The sequence below is a fragment of the Lichenostomus cassidix genome, chromosome 1Aa (assembly GCF_008360975.1).
Source record: "Lichenostomus cassidix isolate B80296 chromosome 1Aa, HeHo_3.0, whole genome shotgun sequence".
Taxonomy (NCBI): Eukaryota; Metazoa; Chordata; class Aves; order Passeriformes; family Meliphagidae; genus Lichenostomus; species Lichenostomus cassidix.
The window spans coordinates 23,459,122-23,475,011 of NC_139480.1; the positions used below are offsets into that span (position 1 = coordinate 23,459,122).

At 36.9% G+C, this 15,890-nt stretch overlaps 1 protein-coding gene across 1 annotated transcript in view; it reads right to left on the reverse strand.

Moving 5' to 3' along the window:
- CFTR (CF transmembrane conductance regulator) overlaps positions 1 to 15,890 on the reverse strand; it is an 86,994-nt gene that overhangs the window by 33,730 nt on the left and 37,374 nt on the right. Inside the window, exons 12-18 of the mRNA XM_085042625.1 lie at positions 11,548 to 11,642; positions 8,881 to 8,967; positions 7,273 to 8,005; positions 6,033 to 6,161; positions 3,106 to 3,143; positions 1,873 to 2,126; positions 757 to 836 (exon numbers count right to left, since the gene is read on the reverse strand). Coding sequence (XP_084898751.1) covers positions 757 to 836; positions 1,873 to 2,126; positions 3,106 to 3,143; positions 6,033 to 6,161; positions 7,273 to 8,005; positions 8,881 to 8,967; positions 11,548 to 11,642 — 1,416 coding nt within the window. The remainder of the gene's footprint in view (positions 1 to 756; positions 837 to 1,872; positions 2,127 to 3,105; positions 3,144 to 6,032; positions 6,162 to 7,272; positions 8,006 to 8,880; positions 8,968 to 11,547; positions 11,643 to 15,890) is intronic.

Sequence of the window (15,890 nt, forward strand, 5' to 3'; positions counted from 1 at the left end):
TTCCCCTGTGCCTTGCAGGGCACTCTGCGTGGTTTTGTCAAATAAATAGTTTTTTCTTCACTTCCATCTAAGAGGTTCTGTTGTGGGTGGGGGAGGGGGTGTCGGGGCCCTTTGCTCTCGGAGGAGAGAGTCTTATCATTAACCCGGAACATTAAGTTGGGCCTATATATCACCTAAATAATGTAGAGAGGAACAGGAGGGCCAGGGAAGATTTGCTGTTATTTTTTAAATATTCTGGGAACCAGTTCTGTCTAAGGAAAAGCCAGCATTTCCATAGAAGATAAAGGAACAGAAAAGCCAATAGATTCGACAGAAGAGAAGTAATCTAAGGGTGAGGCTAGCAAACTGAGAACAGAAGAGCTTAAGGAGGGCAAGTATGAAAGTGACTGAATGCAATCAAAGAATAGCATTAACAAATCGTAAATTTGAGCCATGATAACTGAAGGGAACTAAGGAATGCCCTTTATCACTTACAGTTGAATGTGGGCAGCAGCAGGGATACTTGTCCTGTAGGGGACTGCAGGGCAAAAACATTTCTGAGCCTGAGTAGTAAGAGTGGTTTGCATACACAGTGGAGGTAAGTACACATAGAGGCAAGTACTCAAAAATGAAGCAATAAAGTTGACCTACAGGATAAGAAGCCATGTAAATAGATACATAGATTGAAAAAATTCATATGATTTCTTTTGCAAGAGGTACAGCTGAAACTTTACAGTGCTATAGGACAGCAAATGTTACAACTTTTATTCTACAAACCTGAACGAAGTCAAATACTGTAAGTGGAAGTAAGTCATCCAGTACTGCTGTATCTTTTGAGAATCTGTTAAGCATACCACCTATGGATTAAGAAGAAAAAAAAAAAAAGTCAAGCATTTTAATACCCCCCAAATCCCACATTTACCATTTTAACAAAAGGTACAACTTCTTCTGAACACCAAATATTAAGTATAAAATTTTTTCAAGTACAAGTAATTCCATTACAGTTTAGTGGAGCTATAGATTCTTTCCCCATGGAGGAATTTGGCTACACAACCGTGTTTCAGCTATTGAAAAAAACCAGGAAAATGTAATTTAAAAAAAAACAACAACAAAAAAAAACAACTAAAAAGGGCAGAAACAGAGGCACAAGGTCTGTACCCCTTATTCAGCAGGCCCTGCTGATACACAGATAATTTTCACATCAGCATTTCCATGGGTTTGTAACCAGTTTTTTAATTTCTGAGTAGAATTACTGCATTAAACATCATGTAACAACAAAGTTAAGAAAATAAGGGAAAATAAAGGAGAAGCCCATTGTATCATCATTTAGCAGTGTTACTTGTAATCTAGTACTTACCAGTAAAAAGCATGTGAGATAGGAATTTCATGTACAGTGGGAGATGGAACTTGTTGCACCAGTTATATAATGAGCTTTATCTCAGCTCCCAAATTTGAATATGCATACCATTATTCACACTAACTGATGTTTTATGCCATTTTAGTAGGACTATTCATGAAAAAAAGCACTATTTATCATCCACATCTGACTCCTTGTCACTCATGACATAGCTGACTATATCTTTTCTACTGCACTTTTTGACAAAGTCTATTCTTTAGAAGTTATTCTACTTTTATTGCCTAGAACAGTTAATGGTTTATTTTCTCCAACTTACAGGGTGGTATTTCAGAATCAGAATTGACAACTGAAATATGTCACACTTAAGTGCAATCAAGTTTCATTAAAAGATTCACAAATTACCTTATGTGGCAAACTTTTAGCATTCCACTTGACTGAAAATGTAAATGGAAGGCAACAGTGTCCTTTAACAGAATGAAAACCATTTAATTGAAATTAAATGCATAGATGACTCAATCAGCTCCCGTCTCAGTTACCTGCTTTCCAAGAGTTGAATGCTGACATAGGTGCATGAAGAACTGCATGCACCATCTTTTGATGAAGAGTTTTAGACACTGTTATAAGTGTATGCACAAGGGGCAAACCTCTGAAGATTCCCATGGCAAGCAGGGTATCTGCCACTCCCACATAGATGTAAATGATGTAGTAGCTGCTAGTGTCAGTGACAATCACTGAAGGTTTGTCAGAGGTACTGTTTTCTGACTGTGATGAATTTGCCTTCAAAGCTGTCCTGTGGGACGGAAATTAAAAGTAAATGCATTACTGGAGATTGTGTGCTTTTTTATCTACTGAACAAAACCAAATAGTACTCCTGTGTTCACTTGTTTTAAAACTCTATTAATGGTTAAATATAGACACTTCCAGCCATTTTTAAAATATTGTCATGTATATATGAAATATAAATTATATATGAAATATTAATTGCTCTGATAGTCTCTTGTAAATCTACTGCCTATTTAATCACTGAAAAACCTAACCTAACGAGGGAAAATATATCCATTTCTTTTAAGCAGAAAAATTAGTTTAAATCTTGAAAAACCTGGATTATTATGGAAGTAAAATGCTTTAGGTATACTATAAAAATCAAAGCCCTTAATGTAGATGGAAATCAACATCAATCACTCCACCTCCAGTCAGACCTAAGTCACCATATGCTTCTATAGTCAAACATACAGAGTCATTGCTGCAGGACAAAAACAAGGGATCAAAAGCATTAACCCAGGATGAGCCACTGGGTTTTCCACTGCTCAGTGTGTTTCAACCTTCAATTGCTGACCCTGTGTCTTCTGGGAATTTTTCACAGATGAGCAGAGGAAATTTTACAAATGGGGTCTTACAGAAACTGCTCCCTTAAAATGTTCCTAAGCAAAAGTCTTACCTGGCACCTCTGAATTATGACATATTGAAGATAATCAGATCCATGCATCCCTAGAGTGAGCTGACCCAGGAAAAGCTTGCATACAGTTGTGTAGTCAATAACAAGGCATAAACCATCTGACTGTTAGCACTTTAAGAAGCACCAGCCTAAGATACCACCTATGCGAGATATTTAGATCATCCATCTATGAACTATTTTGTTGAATGTGAGACAGTGACTATCCTCTATCCATAGAATTCTGGCAGAATTTATTCATTATTTACAGAAAAAAATAATAAAGTTTCTCAATAAATTATCTCCAGTTTCTCAATGCATTATCACCACTACTTACTTTTGAAGAAACCATACCCCAGCAAGAGAAGCAGCTACCTGCAACCAAAGAAAACAAAGTCAGATTTTGTCTTATCCCTTTATGTAATTTTTCTCACTTATCTTTTTCATTGACTTTATACCTGTTTTTAGAGGGAGCATAATAAATCAGTGGAAGTCAAACTCACTTGAAGCAAAAACCTTGTAATATCTGCTCCTCTCTCCACGGAAACAATTCAGTGCATCCCACCAGGAAAGCTACATTTAGACTTGTATTACCATCAGGCTCTCAAGGGCCGAAATATTCTTGTATTGTTTTTTACCATACTACTAATGAAGGCTTGCTAATGCCTTCCTAATGATAACTGTATGCCTTAACAGATTTTAAGTTTTAAAGATTAATATTTCAAATGAGCCTAGAAGAGTAAGTTTCTCAGTATCTTCAAAGGCAGCTATTCAAGTATGAATGTAAAATCTTTAACCTTGTTATTTTACATTGTTGTTCTTGCTAGATGATATCTACATTTTGGTATATCCATGTGACTGATATTGCTTGGCTGCTTCATTGTACATAATTTTACACCGAATCTATTGTTACGTTTTTTAAATGTAGAATTAAACCCTTTTATTGTGAGATGGCCCAGTGTTCAGCAAGAGTTTAGTCTGTCATATATATTCTTGTCTGTCCACCAAGATACTGGAGATCTTCATCTAGTCTATCACCTTTTTAGTTTGCTCTATTTCTGACTATGATAATTTCTTCTAAGGGTGGAAACAGTTTTTACATTTTCTCCCCATATATTTTTATGTCACTGGTACAGAAATGTATTGTGGTAATACCCCAACACATGACTGAAGTCTTCTCTTAGGGAGTCATTAACATTTGCAGGTCTTACAGTATATAACTCAAGACTGACCATGATGGACATGAATTTAGGTATTTGTAAAAATCAGGTTTCTTTCACAATAATATTTTTACATCTCCCAACAGAATTCTGTTCTCATCTTGACTCCTCACAACAGAAGAGGTTTTTCAGCTGTGAAGATGATGGTAGGTAATATTGTCACAGAATAGATTCACAAAGCCTTTTTCTGTGTTTTCTTTCAAAACTGCTCTTCTCCCAGCTCAGCAACCCTAGTCTCTCAGTATTACAACTAGGAGACACAGTTTTGAGCTGCTTAAGTGAGCTACACAACAAACACCTTGCAAACCTAGGAAATATGTACAACTGATATCCTATATATGGTGGTCTGTGCAGACTCACCTTGGAACATTCAATACAAAGCCATCAATTCAAAATCTAAAACAGCATCTCTAGAATTCGACAATAGTCACACTCAGCTCTAAAGAGTGTAAAAACACCACTTTCCATTTACTTGGATGTTCATTGCTAGCCACTCTTCATTGTCTAAGGCTGGAAGGGTACAAACTGTTAGCACAGGACACATAAACACTTGGCATGGTATTTCAGCTCATGCACAGAGGTTTGTTAAAGACTGTGCTATGGCTGGCTACCTTCCAGCTCATTCATTTATCAATAGGCTTTTACTTCAACAATAGTCACACTGGAAAGCTTAACTTGTATGGAAACATTGTTTGTCATAAGTTTAGGGGTTTTTTTCACTTAGAAGATGAGGCTTTTGAACTGTTTAAAAAAGAGTTATCCTAAAATAAAAGCAAAAATGAGTAATCAAGATTAGAAATACATGCTGAATATACAGGAATAAATGTGATATACCTGAAGTTAAAATTTCCTTTGTTTCTAAAACTCACGTTCAGCTTTGCTGTTGTTTACGCAGCCATTTCCCACTACCTTGAAAACAAAACTTACATGATAAGAAGAGCTACTAATCTAAATACTATCTTGCTTTTGGAGTTGGTTTAAAAATTTAGGATGTTAAACTAGATCTAAGCTCCAGGATTTATTCCTGGTCCAAGAGAACTAAGTTAAATCACCTGCAACGTGACATTAGTGTAAATTCAGAATACCATCAATCACATCATTCTCCAACTATGATGATACTAGAACTTTGAATGCCACCACAGAATTGCTAAAAACCCTTTGCTGACAATCAGCCAGAAACTAGTCCTATATTCCTAATGGATTCTTCTCTTCATTCAGTTCATGCTAAAAAATGCCAAGAGAAATTTGCACCATATTTTATACGTTGACATGTGAATACAGTCTCATTGATTTCCACAATGAAACATGTTCCTTCCCTTTGAAAAATACTTGATTTAGGATATTCACTATAGAAGAGGACACTAAGAGATTCTATATGCTAAAAGTCTTTCCTAAATTGAGAGACAAGACAAAAAGCAGGCAATTTCTGATATATGAAAAACAATCAAATGTCCATGAACAGCCAAAGGTTCCTCAGTACTTTTTCTGGTGTTCTGCACCATCCTCAGAAAAGTTTTCTCTGCATGCTACAGGAACACCCCTTCCATCTTTAACTGCCATCACAGGCATTCAGCTTTCTGCCTTACTCACCACTCTTCTTTCACTAGGAACAAAGCTAGTAACTCATTTTTCAAAGCAATTTTCCAGAATTTATGTATGTACTTATCAAAAAAATTATGGCTGTTGTTGTTGTTAACTCCCCAAGGCTCTGCAGAGATAATATTTAATGGAAAATGGAAGATTATTCACCTGCGAACAAGAGACCTGCATAGGGCAATAATTCTTATTTACGGTACCACATAGCAGAAAATAACCAGGATAATTAGAGAAGCTGGGTCTTCCACTACTGTGCACTAACCAGTAACTTTGGTGAAGAAATGCTCATCTAAGCAGTTGCAAAGTCACTGCAATATAACATAACAGGAGTTGTCAATAAATGATATATACATGAGCTCCTGTCTTGATGTTTTATCCATTTTTCACAAAGAACAATTGGAACAAATAACATTTTTTACAACATGACACCAAGCACAGATTTTCTTACCTCAACTAAGAAGACAATCACACACAAAATCAGAACAAAAATCAAGTTTTTGTGGATAGTAACATATCTGAAATAGGTATTCCATGTAGTAACAGTACCCATGCTTTCAGCATCATCACTGAAACATTCCTGTCAAAAAAAATCAGTAAGATAACGGTAAGAATGATAATAATATCTCTGTATGAGAATATCTGACACATGAATGCTATCATTCTTTCTGCTAACTCACTGCAAATAATTGAGCTGAAGCATTAAATTGGCTGATAATGGCTGGAGAGGAAGATACAAACTGGTTGAGTCATTTTTGCTATAAAAATACTATCTAGAGATTATTTGAAATTTTCAGACAACAATGACAGAAGCTAAGATTTGTCCAGCATTACCAGAATCAAAAACTATTAATCAATAGCTATTTTCTGTCAATTGAGATTATTATTGTGATTTCAGAGTAAATTTGTAAACAGTCTGTTTTTTTTCTGCTGAGCTCAAAGAAAAAATGGGCAGTGCTTCAGCAAATTATGAATTTAAATTTTTCTTGGAAATTTGTTTACACCTAGAAACTCCTCCAGAAAGTTTTCTTATCCTGAGAAAATCAGCTGTCAGTTTTGAAAATGAAAGTAGTCCATCATGATCAACTGAAAGTATTAGGAAAAAAGAAATTTTGGTCCAGTTCTTGGTATAAAACTCAACCTTTTGGTTTTTTCAGCACATCCATAAAACCAGAGTAAAATCAAGCTTACTCCTTCATTCGTTATCTACATCAGGACACAAAAACTAAGCAGTCTGACAAATTTACCAAATTTTCTCAAATTCCAGTCTTAAAAACCATGATAGTATTTCAAGTATATTTTATTTTTCCTATGAGCCTTAATGTTTCAAAGGTGAATTTTACATAAATGTTTTACAACAATGTTTTTCCAAGTTATGGTTTCAAATTTCATTCTAGCATAAGTAATCTGAAAGGTAAAGTGCAGAAGATGTAAATTCTGTATTCAAATTCCCTAGACATAGCATGCAAAAATGAACAAAAAATAAGGCAAAATAAATGTTTGACAATTTCAATGACTTCAAGATGATACTTCAGTTTAAAAATTTTCACAGGTATTCAAAAAACATATTCCACAGAAAAATACTGCATTTGGAAGGAAATAGTCAAGTAGAAAAATAAATGAGGATTATATTGCACTCAACCATCACCATAAACAAACCCAAGGTTAATGAAAATCAACACAACACACACCTTCAAATCCTCTTCATTGATTTCATCAGTTATGTCCAAGACACTGTCTCGAGACACACGCCTGGCGTAGATATCTATCTCAGAAGACAGGTTTGTCTGAGGCACCATAGACATTTTCCGAAATGTTGTACTTCCCTTTTTGGAAAAGTTTGGTCCATAGCTCACAGAGCTGCTCGTCATGAGGTTCAGCACGGATTGCCTCCTCCGCCCTTGCAGCAGATGGTCAGTGTTCAGCATGCCAGTCCGCAGCAGACCCACATCCCCCTGCTCTAGGTCAGGTACCAGAGAGAGCCTCCTTTCTGGTGCCTCATTGTGGCCATCATCTATCCCATTGACCTGCATCCCGTTCTTCTGCACCACTGAGAACTTCCTATTTGCATTCAGGGGGTTAATAATTACGGAGTTCTTCCTTTTGTCATTAAAATCTGATTTTTGTTTAAAAGATTGCTTCTTTATTTCGTTCCGTGATCCCATGCCTTCTCCTTCAATGGAAAATCGCCGGAGAGTCTCAGTAAGGATTGAATTTCTTCTCTCTGCAGTGAACTGATCAAAAGAATCAAATCCCATCAGCTCCGAGCTGAAGTCTGGCCGTTGACCCTGAAGTTCCGAAAATGTTCCATAGAAATAGCAGCTCCCTTCATGTAAAATTAATATTTTGTCAGCGATCTTTAAGTGTTCCAGTTTTGAAGTAACCAAGATCCTAGTTTTATTCGCCATCAATTTGCACACACAGCTGTAAAAGAAGAAAGTGTGAACATTTAGACTTTTTTTTCTCATGGTTAAATGATGCTTTTATCCCTTTAAATTTGCTTTTACCTGCCCACCTCCCAGTATGAGCAGTCTTGGGTGCTCCCTCAAACTACAAAGGAGGTGGTAAAGCTGAGATGTAAAGGTTGAGTACTTTATCACAGGAACCAAAAAAGGGGTAAAATTTAATCATTTTCAGGTCAATCCAAAAAACACAGTTCATCATGAAGTATTTCTTTTTATCTTCGGGTTACTCAGATCCATTGCTACAAAACTTAAAAGCATTACTTCAATTTCAAAACTTAAAAATTACAGTGGCTGAAAAGCTCATGGAGGGCAGCGTGTGTCCTTACTGTTTTCATCAAAAGGACAAGCCAAAAGTCTCTGACTTGCAACCTGCTGCCGATCTCCAGCAGGCAGTTTCAGGTGATTCAACATTCAGGAATTAGAAAAACAACATATAGGACAAAAGGACAAAATATAGCTTTTTGTAAAGAATTATACTTACAAACCAAGTAATTGTTTTAAAGTGAAAACCCTTCTGGTGCAAAGATATGTCAGATACAGAGCCATGCACGCTGGGAGTAAGAGATTACAGCAAGCTCAATATGTTGAGATGGAAGAGGGAGCAGTAATGCTCTCACCTGGCCCAGGCTTGTTCCCTACACAGTGTGCTGTCCTACCACTAACACAAAATACTCACAATACACAAAACACTATGAGAAACCCTAAAATAAACATCCTCAAAAGGTATAATTTTGATCACTTCAGCGTTTTTGTACTGTTATTAAAAAGTCTTCATTTTACTTTGTGCTGTGTGGTGAGATTCTTAAATGCAATCTTACAAAAAACATACAATACCTTTCAAATATCTCTTTTTCTGTAAAAATGTCTAGATGTCCAAAAGGAGAATCCAGGAGATACAAATCAGCATCTTTGTACACTGCTCTGAACAGAGAAAATGGAAATTACATTAACTTTCACATCTCTTATAAATTTAAATAAATGTAATTTAAGAAGAATGCCTCAAATCTTGCAATTGATAGACTTTCTACAGCATCAGTTTGAAGCTGGAGTTTAACACAAAATGTGTTTATTTATAAGACATCTTTCAATAAAGCCTATCCTTGCTGCAGACCACATTACAAATTAACTCAGTTTTCCAATATTTCTGTGCAATGGAACAAAGCTGTCTTTTACACAGGTTGCCCTAAAGATCTGTTTATAGCCTGAATCTGACAGTCTCCATCGATGTACAATGACCATTTCAATGGAAATTTAGTATCTGCTGTAATATCGACTGGTAACTGAGAGAATATTGCATACATGTAAATAAACACATGAAAAGACTGAACTTAGTATTAAAAGTATTTTTTTTTAATGGTGAGCAAAAACAAGTGTATTAGTGAGGCATGATCTTGAAAAACATTATTTGAAAAGGGACTGTACAGTACTTCAAGTTGAAGATATCAAAAAGGACCTTAAGCTGTATGTACCTGGACATGGCTCACTGAGACCTGAACCTCTGGTTAAGCAGTTTATTTAAAAAAAAAAAATCAATAGAAATTCAAAAACACCCCCCCACCTTCCTCTGTGAGAATGAAGATCATTATGTGATACCAATAAGATTATAACTACTAAAGAAATCCGGATAGCTGCATTTCTGCATTTTTTAAAGTATGTTAATCACTGTGAAAATATTTAACCACCAAGAGAAAAAGCACTCAATAATAGCATATTATGTTAATAAAACAAGCAACTTTATTGAAAAATCATCTGACATGATGCATTTCACTGACTATACATTATGATGTAGTGGCTGCACAACAACAAAAATTCATACTGTCCTGGGTGTTTTTATCAGCAAGAAGTTTGCAGGGTTTTATTGCTATGATTTTTGTGTTGGACTTAGTAGCTACAAATTATTGGCTTTAGGGTACCAGGCCAGTGAGCTGGCTCAAATCCAGGACATGCACTGTTTTTTTCCCTTGGTCCTTTCTTTCCCCTGGTTGCAGCTGCAAGCACTGGCAGTGCTCTGTAAGAAAGATGGACTCACGCAATCTCCACCTGCTCCTCATGATGGCTGGTTGATGTCACTTCTGTCATGGATTCTCATTTCCCTTGACCTTGCACAGACTACACCAGAAATGTTTATGCAGCAAGTCCAAGCAAATAATGTCCAATTTGTCACCAGTTTACTACCAAGGTACAACCCAGGGTAATCATAAATTTATGCCTCTAACTTGTCAGAGCTTCATCTGCAACCCACACCTCAATACCTGCACTCCGTGCAGTATGCAGAGCCTGGACTGGAGCCTGAACAAAATGCAAGACAGTCACTGTCTTTATGATATTTAATTGTTTTAAAAATTACAGTTCTACAGCTGACAATAAATACATAAGTTCTATGAACCTCCAGAAAATGAGTTGTGACCATGTGAAAAGTGACAGACATGATTATCCACAGCATCTAGGAAACAGTCCATGTAAATGTTGCATTTTAAATGAAAATCTAAGTGGGTTTTGTTGTTTTGGGGTTACATGCTCTGAAAGCTTTGCCTGCTCCCCTCCCCTCCTCTCACTGCATGAACCAGAACCATCCATATGCCTCTTCTGCCTCACAAACCCACACTAAAATATTCTGTTTTAATGATCCCGTCTTTTAGCCTCACATAGATGTGCACATCTTTCATGGGAAGCCAGTGCAGATCACTACAATGTGATTTTACTTCTACCCAGTGTTTCTGAGCATGGGAACCAACACAATTTGCACTTGGCACAGAAATAAATGGGGCCATTTACACATCAGAGCTGTCATTACTGGATTTCTGATAATAGCTAAGTGATTCTGCTGAAACACATAGCTAATTTATAAGACAAACACCTATGTTATTGTTCTGCAGACCTTCAGAATTACTTACTAACATGGAAGGTCAAACAGACAAGGCAGTTATTCATAGGTACTGACTAGCCAGTGCTTTCCACTTTTTCTTCTTATGACAGAGAGAAGCCCAAAGGTTTTAGCAAAATGTTTTGGACCATGGTGCTTTTTTTTTCTTTTTCTCTTTTCCTCCTTTTTTTTTCTTTTTCTTTTTTTTTTTTTTTTAACCTGCAGACAGGGTGTATACCATTGATCAATATACGAAGCTCTTTGAAGAAATGTCATAGCAGCGAAAGATCCTGGAATATTTATTTGTATTTTCTATGAGTTTCCACAGTACATAGAAAACTACACTTAAAGACCTGAATTTCCAAAGCCATCTTGCGTGAGGGAGGAAAAAATTAATCTTATGCTAAGCCATAGAATTTGTATGACATCAAACTTTTAAAATTCAGTAAATTAAGATGCAGGTGTATCATAAACAAAATTGCATAACAAAACACAGATTTCCGATAGTAAAATCAAGTTCCTCATATACCTGGAGGATATTTATTTGGCAGGACTTAGTCCACATGTATTTAAATGCTTTGTCATAATACATTCCATATACATGAAATAGTACACTACTTGAAGAGCAAAATACTCACCTTGCCAGTGAGATTCGTGCTCGTTGGCCTCCACTCAGAATGATTCCACCTTCACCCAGCAGTGTATAATCTTTGTCTGGGAACTTGGAAATGTCCTGTTAACAATTTTTTTAAGAATCAGTATTTTCCATAGCCAAGAAACTCAAGCTACTGACTGGTTATAATGTACATCCATAAGCATAGTGTTCAATGGTGTAGAGACAGGTTGGACAGCAGTTGTAAAAAAAAGAAATGTCCCATAGGAGTTTATTTTTTTAAATTTGTTTATGTATTTAGAAATGGTGATAAAAGAAAACATATTCTATTGCAGAAAGAAATCACCAGCTGCAAGATTTAAAGAACAAATATTTGTCTGAATAGTTAATCTCCATAAAAGCAAGGAATGTACCTTCATACAATGTCAATCCAAGACATTAACGGCTCAAGTTTTCTGTCAATGAATGATAAATGCACTTGCTGCTGAAGTTAGGGAGAGCAAGAAGCAAACTCTGGTTTTGAGCTCTTCAAAGCCCCAAAATTTATAGTTCAGGCAGGTTCATTAAAAAAGGCATGACTAAATTCCCAGCCAGGAATGCTCAAGGTCTGCAAAAGTGTTGGGAACCAAGTTCCACTGCTTGGGCTATAAGCTACTTAGAACTCATGACTATGTTAAAAATGAATCTTTAGTCAGCAATTAAAACAGAAAACACCACGTCACTCTCATGAGACAGAGAAAGGAGAAAAGGACACTCTTGTGTCTCACTGGCAGGGGTAGCCAGAAATTGTCTTGAGAGGAGTATTTACCACTGAAATTGATGATCCATGCAAACCACAGAAATTCACGGGAGTGGAGACAAGGAGAATGGCTTGTCTATCTGAAGACTCTCTAGTTTTTCTACTTTTAGAGTTGCTCTAACAAAAAATATAAATTCTGCCTTCAAGCCTTACCTGACCTACATCTGTAAGCTGATACAGTGATGTCACTACCAGTGTGGTGGATGTAGTTTCAGGGGACTGTTCCCAGAAACACAGGCTGTATGAGCTCCCTGTGTCTCACAGCACCCAGACTTCCAGGGGTTACAACTTCAGGGCAGTGTGCCATGCAGAGAGTGGGAATCCCTGACTATCCCAGAAGCTCCCAGTGCCTGTGCTCACTGCTCAGCATTACCACATTGCCTGTGCATACATTCCCACTCCCCAGGCAGGGATCCCCCACAGCCAAGGAAGCTGACCGAGGAATCCAGTACCAGACAAAATCAGCTCCAGTGTTCTCATGCATTACACATATTTTCAGTGCAGCTTCTGGGAGGAAAAAGCATGGCATGAATTATCCATCAGAACTTGAGCTTCTGAGAACAATCTTTTGGCAGTGCTCTGGAAGGTGTAGCCTGTTTAGGGGTCTTGTGCCCCAGGCAACCAAGAGACAGGCAGGAACTCAGCTGTCTGCATGGCCTCTGCAGCACCCACAGAAATCCTATGGCTTCAGGACTGGAAGACACATGAAGCACTTTCAGGGCAATACTATTTGGGATTCTAAGTTGAGCTGCTCTCTGTAAGTTGATGTTTCACATGAAGTCAGATACAATCCAATTCTGATGACCGCTGCTGCAATTTAATGGCTGATCACTCTCTGTTGGGCAGCCTATTGCCATTCCAGGCCTCTGAGGCTTTGCAGAATAAATAAATAAATAAATATCCTTCCAGAGAAATGTTTCCTTCTTCCTCCCCTGCAAATTGCCCTGACCTCAGGAACAGAGTGAACAATGCTGTTCAGACCTGGAACAGTGACAGATGAAGGGTCCAGCCACTTAAGGACTAGAAATTGACTGCCTGGTCTGTCAGGAAATGGGAGATTCTCACAACTCTTTAATTTGATAATAGCATTTACTTCCTGACTTAGAGGATTCTGACCTTAAAATCAAGATGCTCTTATGTATGAAAAATCTATTGCAGGTGCTTTTTAAATTACCCTCACGTTAACTAGTTATTTGCCTCTTGTAAAAGGAGTCACAATAGCAAATCCCTAACATAACAGCTCAAGTATTTGCAGAAAGAGCAATGTGAAAAACAGCGCCAACAACAGTTTTAAAGAAAAGTTTTCTGAATGTGACAAAACCACCTTCCTATAGGTCATGAAGTATTTAGAGAGAACATGTGAAATTCTGGCATATAATGTCTTCTGGCCTGGTCAGATCACTTCGGGTCTCATTATGTACTTAGGAGTCATGTTATTCATCTGTAACTTTGGCATTTACTCAGCGTCTGTGCTTTAACATACACTTAACATAGGGGTTTGCATGGTTAAGTATCCAGATCTCTGAGCTGATTTCAGCTGTTTCCCATTTCTACCAGTACTGCAGCTTGGAATTCTTGCTGTTTCCCTGATTCTACTTCTTCCAAAAAAACCCAGGTGAAGAACTGGGCCCAGTATGTCTTCTCCTGCAAATAGGGTAAAATCCTAGCTCTACTGAAATTCATTCCAGGGCTCCCATTGTTTTAAATGGTAGTGGGGTTTCATCAGATATATTTCTTTGCAGGTGTGTCAACATGGAATTTTAATCAGACTTTTAATGAGTTCCCCTTCTGCTCCCCTCTACCCTTCACCTCAAGATAATATGTGGCATGGAACAGACAAAGAACTTTTCAGGCTGTAATTAGAATAATTAAAAAATGTTTAGCAATTTCTTTCAAAGGCGTAAACAGAGTAATGAAGTCCAATAGACACACAATGCCATTTGTTGGAACACGCATGACCTATTGTAAAAAAAGTACATAGGGCTGGTCCAAATACATCCTTGCTGTCATTTTATGCAGGAAGTGAAATCAAGCCAGGAACAAACCTAATGTAATGATGCTGAACGGCACAAGACCCAGCATATTAATGAAGTAGTCACTGGATTTTTTTTAACATATCTGTTTCTAAATGCTTAAATTGAGAAACCTGTTGGTAACTATTCATACATTAAAACCCCTACAGTTCCCACAGACATTAATTACTTTTCTGGATGCTTCTAATATCAGGAGCTAAAAAATCTCAAGTTGCACCCTCAAGGAGAAGGCACCCTTTTTATTAGCTATTTGCATTTTTTGCAGTGTAAATGCCACATTCATCTACCTCAGCAGCAAAAGGATGGCCCTCATAATACCTTCGGGCTTGGTATGGAAGAATACAGCCAGCATAGCTTCAGGGAGAACAGGAATTATGGTCTTGTGATTAAAATAGGAAACCTAAGAATGGACTTCACACTCCAAGTCTTCTCTGTAGAGATTAATTGTTATCAGAATAGTTTGATAAATCATTAACAACAATGAAGATAATAAAGCATGACAGAAAATAGTCTCTAGGAACCAAGAGTTGCTTAATACATCCAAGACTACTCAAACTACTCAAGCAGTTCTAATGATAGAATCTAAATATTTAACTTATTTGACCTCTTTTTCTGCCTTAAATTTGTCCTGAATTATGTGGGTTTTGATCATCTCTCTTCTGCCTTCCCTCATAAAAGACAAACCAATCATGAAACAGAGCAGCAGTCTTGACTCTCTGCATGTCACCTTCACTCTATTTCCCTTCTCTTTAACTTCTGTTTTTATTACAGTCACAGTTTCTTTACCATCTCTGTCCCTTCCTTTTCTTCATTGCCATTAACATTCCCTGTGTTTATTTTCAGAGCTCCCAGAAAATATCCCAACTCTCATTGCTACCAAAGTACTGTCTTTTCCATCATCATCACCTTTTCTCTGTGTATTAGAGAAGCTGCCTCTGAATACACTTTGCTATTCCTTTTCTGTAGCACTGACTATTTGCACTCAATTTGAAAAAAAATACTGAAGTCTTTATTGTATAAAAAGCTGAATACAAGTTAAGCAAAAGAAGCACCAGAGGTTTCAAGCAGGAATTGCAATACCATTCTACTCCAGTTCATAATTTTTCTCCTTAGTCACAAGAGAAAAATTAACTGCTATCTACTTTCTCACTAATATGATTATTTCTGTACTTCCAATCAATCATATTCAATTCTAATATACCAATGAGGTAGAAATAGAACTGAAACAGACCTTTGGATTTGAATTCAGTGATTACTAAAAATCTTTAGGTAACCATTCTGCAGAAGGCATAGCTTTTCATTTGTCCTGATTTTCAGAAAATAAAATAAATAAGGCAGATATGAACTAAACTGAAAAACTTGAGTTTTTAAAGTTTTGAAATTAAGGCTTGTGTTTCAGACTCATACCAACTACAGAACACTTCTATGAATTTTTAAAAGATGAAGAATTTTCAATAATTTCTTGTATCTTGGCTTTTAGGTAACAAGCCTGAACATACTTGAATCCTCATTTTCCTGGAAATTAAGTCAGAAAAA